This window comes from Procambarus clarkii, chromosome 91 (genome assembly GCF_040958095.1).
Source record: "Procambarus clarkii isolate CNS0578487 chromosome 91, FALCON_Pclarkii_2.0, whole genome shotgun sequence".
Classification (NCBI taxonomy): domain Eukaryota; kingdom Metazoa; phylum Arthropoda; class Malacostraca; order Decapoda; family Cambaridae; genus Procambarus; species Procambarus clarkii.
This window is the reverse complement of record NC_091240.1, coordinates 6704956-6712776: the sequence shown is the minus strand read 5'-3', so window position 1 is coordinate 6712776 and position 7821 is coordinate 6704956. Positions and strand designations below refer to the sequence as shown.

The 7821-nt window shown below is 49.7% G+C and overlaps 1 protein-coding gene across 1 annotated transcript; it reads right to left on the bottom strand.

Moving 5' to 3' along the window:
• Positions 1-375: 375 nt before the first annotated feature.
• Positions 376-1930, bottom strand: LOC123773857 (fork head domain-containing protein FD5). Its single transcript, XM_045767775.2, has one exon. It carries the CDS (start codon positions 1624-1626, stop codon positions 547-549), a length of 1080 nt encoding a protein of 359 aa, XP_045623731.1. The 5' UTR covers positions 1627-1930; the 3' UTR covers positions 376-546.
• Positions 1931-7821: the final 5891 nt, after the last annotated feature.

Below are 7821 nucleotides of genomic sequence, written 5' to 3'. Positions count from 1 at the left end.
TTAAAGGCTTTGAATATTGTTTCTGTATCAGTTCTCTTTAGAATCTTGTATGTCGCTGTCATGTCTTCCCTATTCCGTATCTTCTCTAGTGTGGGGAGGCTCTTAGTTATTAGACTTTAACTCTTAGATTCTTCAGCTCAAGAACGAACATATATAGCAAATCCCACTGTATTGTATATCATTGTATTCTATCCCATTGTATTGTCGTATTGTATTCCACTGTATTGTATCACATTGCATTGTGCCCCATTGCATCCCAATGAATCATATGTCAAAGTCATCATATACTGCTCCCCATATATCAGAAGTAAACAGTATCATCATTAAACCCATCACGTATTCTCATATCTTCAGGAAATTATTAAAATACATAAACATTCATAGTTAATTTATTAAATATTAAGAATAATGTTATAAATATATGTACATAGTAAATCTATACATGGATGAGTGTTGATGAATATGACTATCACAGATGAAGGTGGCGTCACCGGCGGTGAGGTCACAGGTCAGCTTGGGGCGTGACCCTGAGGGCTGAGGGCGAGGTCACACAGTCCTCGCTGTAGGGGAGAACCTGAAGGTGTTTTCCTTGTCGTCTGTCGGAGGTCTGGCTATGGAGGAGGAGAGGTCGATGGGCTCGCTCGAGTCGTACTTGGAGAGGGAGTTCACGGCGTCGTAGATACCTTGGTTGTAGTGTGGTGGAAGTGGTTGTAGGAGGTCCTGAGGCTGGAGGGCGTGTATGTAGGGCGCGGGGGCAGGGTAGAGAGGCGTGGGCACGCTCAGATTGAGGGCGAGGGCCGCTGAGTAGAGGTTGTGGTGGTGCGGTGGTAGAGCAGCAGGTACGCAGGTGGGGTACATGGCGGATGGTACCCCGCCCAGGCCGTGGTGCAGGTGGGCGTGGTACTGGCCCGCGGCCACTGGCGACAGGAAGGGTTGTATAGGCGCGGGTTCGGGCGTGGGGCGGGCGTCGCTGGTGGCCAGGTTCTCGATGGTGAAAGCTTGGCGCTTGGGCGGCGTGGGCGCTGAGAGGGCGGGCGTGTTGGCCATGGGGCCCGCACTCTCCATTTGGTGTCCTGCATACTCCATTTGGTGGCCCATTTGGCCCGCACACTCCATGTGAAGACCCGTACACTCCATATGGTGGCCCAGGTGGCCCCCACACTCAAAGTGATGGCCCAACTCCTGAGCGATGTGGCCCAAATCACGAGGAACTCCTACGGGAAGGTCTTCAGGATGCTGAACTCCGTTGAAGGGCGTCATGCCGACATTGATGGCGTCCTTCTCGTCCCTGGGTATCTTGAACCTCTTCCTGCGGCGGAGGAAGCTGCCGTTCTCGAACATATTCATGGCGGACGGGTGTAGAGTCCAGTAGGCGCCCTTGCCGGGCCTGTCTGGCCGGCGGGGTATCTTGATGAAGCAGTCGTTGAAGGAGAGGTTGTGGCGCAGGGAGTTCTGCCAGCGCTGAGTGTTCTTGCGGTAGTAGGGGAAGTTGTCCATAATAAACTTGTAGATCTCTGCCAGCGTGCACATCTTCTCCGGGCTGTTCCAGATGGCCATGGCCGTCAGGGAGATGTACGAGTACGGCGGCTTCTGATCCCCGTAACTCTCACGTGAAGGACGCGGCATTCTGTATGGTCAGCACAAAACTATCCCGACAGGTTCACTTGGGATAAGATTCCAATGTAGAGTCTATGTGCTATGTGTTCACGAGGCTGCGACTCGAGCTAAGCACAGCTGTGCTGGAAGTGTGTAAGACCCGCCAACTTCACACCTTTAAGTCACAGGAGCTGTCGACACCTGGCCAATGGCCGGCCAGCACCATCACTATTGGTCTTTCTGATTGGTCTGATAGCCGGAGGGCGGGGCGGACCCCGAGTTTTTGCTCTGCTGAATGGACAAGGGCGGTGGGGGGCGGGGCGTCCGCTGGCAGGACTTGCCGCGCGCGGGATATTTTATGTTTACACAGCTGACTATATATTTCACCTATCACATTCCCTCTAAAAATCTATTGTTATCCAAGTTGCGTTCTCATTGGCGAAAATTAACCATGAACGAGAAAACGCTACTATGACAAGACGTATATATGTAAACTACTTGAAAATGCCACTTGTAAAGAATAGACTTGGCTTGTATAAAACCTTCCAACTATACAACTCGTGCCAATAAGCTAAAATAAATTTTTTATTTGAACATTTAAGATCAAATTTTCGAAGATTTATTTAAATAAATGTAATCAATATATTTGAACAGAATACGCATTTCTTTTTTTACATTTGAGTTCAACTACAGAACAGTTAGCAGCCTCGTAAATTAGCAGTCTTGCCTGAATGTGCCTTTTATTCCCAAACGATCTAAGTACAGTGTTGTAAAATACGTGAAACAAATTGGTAAATAATGCAATTAATGTAGTTTTATTTGATGAAAATGTAGCCAACTTAAGAAAAAAAAAAAAAAATATATATATATATATATATATATATATATATATATATATATATATATATATATATATATATATATATATATATATATATATATATAATATAAAATAAAATAAAAACAAATATATATAAAATATATATTATATTTGTGTGTGTGTAATATTGCTCCCCTACTCGACGTAAATACGAAGACATTACTGCAGTTCAATATCTAGTTGGAACAACAAATTAGAGGGAGGGAAGTCTTTAGACAAGCCACTGGCTTCATGTCCCCGTTGAAGTCACTAGACACAGAAAGAGGGATTGGTCCTCGTGTAAATTCAGGTGGATAGGAACAGAACGAGGTATGTTAGAGCAAGCCAGGTGGAACACGAGAACTATTAATTGGCTTGAACCATCAAAGCCTCGTACGCGCTCCCACCATCATCATTCACTCCAATAAATCTACCACTTACTCATACTCATAATACTCATGCCCGTGCCACCTCTTGTGGTGGCTTAACCTTCGTCGATCAGTCAAAGCCACACAGACCAGAACACGTGAATTGTTAGGACGTCAAAGCCAGGTGAATTAAAACACAAGAATGGCTTTGAACTGGACAACGAAGGAGAGGCTTGAGTGCCAGATAGAACAGAACAAACGAATAGATTTGGGCGAGAAAGTTAGGTGGAGCCAACAAGAGAACAAATAAATAACTTAATCTGAAAGCCAGATTGAACAAAGAACAGGTTTAAATGACTCGGATCCCCCAAGCCAACACGGGAACTGGCGGGAATCATCTTGAAGGGATGATTCCACCATTCACCAGATGAACCCAAGACACCAGATGAAGGGACCAAGTCACCATTCGGAGGAGAACTAGTCGACAAATGCTAATGATGTTGTTAATGGTGATCATTGTGGTGTTGAAGGGGCCCTATAGTGTTCCTCTCTCCGGCCTGTTGGAACGAGCTGCTCCCCCCCCCCCCCCCCATCCGGCTATCCGAATAGGATGGCCAGATTCCAGCCAGATTTCTCCCGTTTACCAGATTATTTCTTTAACATTGAAAGCTCACGCATACACGCAAAGGGACATACAGTTAATAATACAGTATACACAATACACGCATACACAAGCAAGCCCAAATCCCCCCCCCCCCCACCCTTCAAGACGTCAGGAACACCTGGTCGCCAATTCCCCAGACACTGGGAACGTTTAAGACGAGGGTCCCGAGTTGAACAATGATGGGCGGGAGAGAGCAAGTCGTTTGCTCCCTCAGACGGTCACTTACGGCGGGTCAAAGAGACCCGGTTGGGGTCACCGTGGGGGGGGGGGGAGTGGAAGGTCAGGTTCACACCTTCACCTGTGACATGGACCTCGCGCCTCACAACCCCAGCTGAGTCCCCAGCACGTGGCTGTTTGTGGGTGTGTGTGTTTGTGGTGTGTGTGTGTTTGTGGTGTGTGTGTTTGGGGGGGGATGTTTGGGGCTTGTGTGTGTGTTTGTGGTGTGTGTGTGTTTGGGGGGGGGGTTGTTTGGGGCTTGTGTGTGTGTTTGGGGCGTGGTGTGTGTGTTTGGGGCGTGTGTGTGTGTTTGGGGTGTGTGTGTGTGTGTTTGGGGCGTGTGTGTGTGTGTTTGTGGTGTGTGTGTTTGGGGGGGGGATGTTTGGGGCTTGTGTGTGTGTTTGGGGCGTGTGTTTGGGGGGGGGATGTTTGAGGCTTGTGTGTGTGTTTGGGGCGTGTGTGTGTGTTTGGGGCTTATGTGTGTGTTTGGGGCGTGTGTGTGTGTGTTTGGGGCGTGTGTGTGTGTGTTTGGGGCGTGTGTGTGTGTGTGTGTGTTTGGGGCGTGTGTGTGTTTGGGGCGCATGTGTGTTTGGGGCTTGTGTGTGTGTTTGGGGCTTATGTGTGTGTTTGGGGCGTGTGTGTGTGTGTGTTTGGGGCGTGTGTGTGTGTGTTTGGGGCGTGTGTGTGTTTGGGGCGTGTGTGTGTGTTTGGGGCGTGTGTGTGTGTGTTTGGGGCTTGTGTGTGTGTTTGGGGCTTATGTGTGTGTTTGGGGTGTGTGTGTGTGTGTGTGTTTGGGGCTTGTGTGTGTGTTTGGGGCTTATGTGTGTGTTTGGGGCGTGTGTGTGTGTGTTTGGGGCGTGTGTGTGTGTGTTTGGGGCTTGTGTGTGTGTTTGGGGCTTATGTGTGTGTTTGGGGCGTGTGTGTGTGTGTGTGTGTTTGGGGCGTGTGTGTGTTTGGGGCGTGTGTGTGTTTGGGGGGTGTGTGTGTGTGTGTGTTTGGGACGTGTGTGTGTGTTTGGGGCGTGTGTGTGTGTTTGGGGCGTGTGTGTGTGTGTGTTTGGGACGTGTGTGTGTGTTTGGGGCGTGTGTGTGTTTTTGGGGGCGTGTGTGTGTGTGTTTGGGGCGTGTGTGTGTGTTTGGGGTGTGTGTTTGGGGGCGTGTGTGTGTTTTTGGGGGCGTGTGTGTGTGTTTGGGGGCGTGTGTGTGTGTTTGGGGGCGTGTGTGTGTGTTTGGGGGCGTGTGTGTGTGTTTGGGGGCGTGTGTGTGTGTTTGGGGCGTGTGTGTGTGTTTGGGGCGTGTGTGTGTGTGTGTGTTTGGGGCGTGTGTGTGTGTTTGGGGGCGTGTGTGTGTGTTTGGGGGCGTGTGTGTGTGTTTGGGGCGTGTGTGTGTGTTTGGGGTGTGTGTTTGGGGGCGTGTGTTTGGGGCGTGTGTGTGTGTTTGGGGGCGTGTGTGTGTGTTTGGGACGTGTGTGTGTATGTTTGGGGCGTGTGTGTGTTTGGGACGTGTGTGTGTGTTTGGGGCGTGTGTGTGTGTGTTTGGGGCGTGTGTGTGTTTGGGACGTGTGTGTGTATGTTTGGGGCGTGTGTGTGTGTGTGTTTGGGGCGCGTGTGTGTGTTTGGGGTGTGTGTGTGTTTGGGGCGTGTGTGTGTTTGGGACGTGTGTGTGTATGTTTGGGGCGTGTGTGTGTGTGTTTGGTGTGTGTGTGTGTGTTTGGGGTGTGTGTGTGTTTGGGGCGTGTGTGTGTGTGTTTGGTGTGTGTGTGTTTGGGGCGTGTGTGTGTTTGGTGTGTGTGTGTGTCTTTGGGGTGTGTGTGTGTGTTTGGTGTGTGTGTGTGTGTGTTTGGGGCGTGTGGGGGTGTTTGGGGGCGTGTGTGTTTGGAGCTCAGGTCCAGGGAGCGGTTTTTTTTGGGGGGAGAGGGATGAATGAATCGGATATGAGAGGGGGGGGGTGTTGGGTTTCGATTTGGTGTTGTGTGTTCAGTTAATTCTGTTTGCGGAGGTTGAGGGGCTCGGTTCATTGGTCCCGTGTCATAGGTCTCAATCAACCGGTGTACAGGTTTCTGAGCCTATTGCGTGCTCTGTCATGTCTACGTGTGTGGGGGTGTACTCACCTAATTGTACTCGCCTAATTGTGCTTGCGGGGGTTGAGCTTTCGCTCTTTGGTCCCGCCTCTCAACCGTCAATCAACTGGTGTACAGATTTCTGAGCCTACTGGGCTCTATCATATCTATATTTGAAACTGTGTATGGAGTCAGCCTCCACCACATTACTGCGTAATGCATTCCATCGTTTAATTACTCTGACACTGAAAAAGTTCTTTCTAACGTCTCTGTGGCTCATGTGGGTACTCAGTTTCCACCTGTGTCCCCTTGTTCGCGTCCCACCAGTGTTGAATAGTTTATCCTTGTTTACCCGGTCGATTCCTCTGAGGATTTTGTAGGTTGTGATCATGTCTCCCCTCACTCTTCTGTCTTCCAGTGTCGTAAGGTGCATTTCCCGCAGCCTTTCCTCGTAACTCATGCCTCTTAGTTCTGGGACTAGTCTAGTGGCATACCTTTGGACTTTTTCCAGCTTCATCTTGTGCTTGACAAGGTACGGGCTCCATGCTGGGGCCGCTTACTCCAGGTTTGGTCTTACATATGTGGTATACAAGATTCTGAATGATTCCTTACACAGGTACACACGTACACACACACACACACACACACACACACACACACACACACACACACACACACACACACACACACACACACACAGGCTGAGTGTGTGTGTGTACACTTACCTGGTTGTACTTAACGGAGCTAAGTGCTGGTTTTTATTATCTATCCATTACTCTAGGGAAGTACGGAAGTGCATATCACTGTCTCATCTAAGTCTCCAGTATCTACCCATGCCTCCGTTTGCCCCATTGTATACTCTAACCATGCCCTCGGCCCATGGCCTACTATGCCCATGCCCTCCACTGCCCATGGCATACTCTACCCACGCCCTCTCCTCTATCAGTGCCCTCCTCTTCCCATGCTCTCTTAGGCTTGCTGTTTTAAACGAGAGAATAAAGGGCTACAGAAATGAATGTTATATGTTTGAGTGAAAAATGCGCAATGCGAGTGGGGTCTGACCCCAGCACTCACTAGTGGGGTACCACAGTGGTCATTACTGACCCCCAACACTCACTAGTGGGGTCCCACATGGGTCATTACTGACCCTAACACTCACTAGTGGGGTCCCACATGGGTCATTACTGACCCTAACACTCACTAGTGGGGTCCCACATGGGTCATTACTGACCCCAACACTCACTAGTGGGGTCCCACATGGGTCATTACTGACCCTAACACTCACTAGTGGGGTCCCACATGGGTCATTACTGACCCTAACACTCACTAGTGGGGTCCCACATGGGTCATTACTGACCCTAACACTCACTAGTGGGGTCCCACATGGGTCATTACTGACCCTAACACTCACTAGTGGGGTCCCACAGTGGTCATTACTGACCCCAACACTCACTAGTGGGGTCCCACAGTGGTCATTATCGACCCCAACACTCACTAGTGGGGTCCCACAGTGGTCATTACTGACCCCAACACTCACTAGTGGGGTCCCACATGGGTCATTACTGACCCTAACACTCACTAGTGGGGTCCCACATGGGTCATTACTGACCCCAACACTCACTAGTGGGGTCCCACAGTGGTCATTACTGACCCCAACACTCACTAGTGGGGTCCCACATGGGTCATTACTGACCCTAACACTCACTAGTGGGGTCCCACATGGGTCATTACTGACCCCAACACTCACTAGTGTTGGTGACCTCATGGATGCCAATTACAGACAAAGTAGGATGGATTATTTTGTTTAACCGCGGGCATCAGTGTTCTATACATTACACTAAGAAGTGAAAGAGCAAAAATAAACAGAAAAATACTCTCCGAGTCCATTTTTATTGATGACTCTTCATGGGGTGTCCTTTGGCGCAGTATCGAGTGGCATTTGTTTCACTTGTGCCATGCCCGATCCGACCATGTTGGGCACGTACCCGACATGAATCAGGGTACATAGTTGGCAGAGTCGAGCCCCAAAGCATGTGGCCTCCACCAGCCTCGAGCAGACA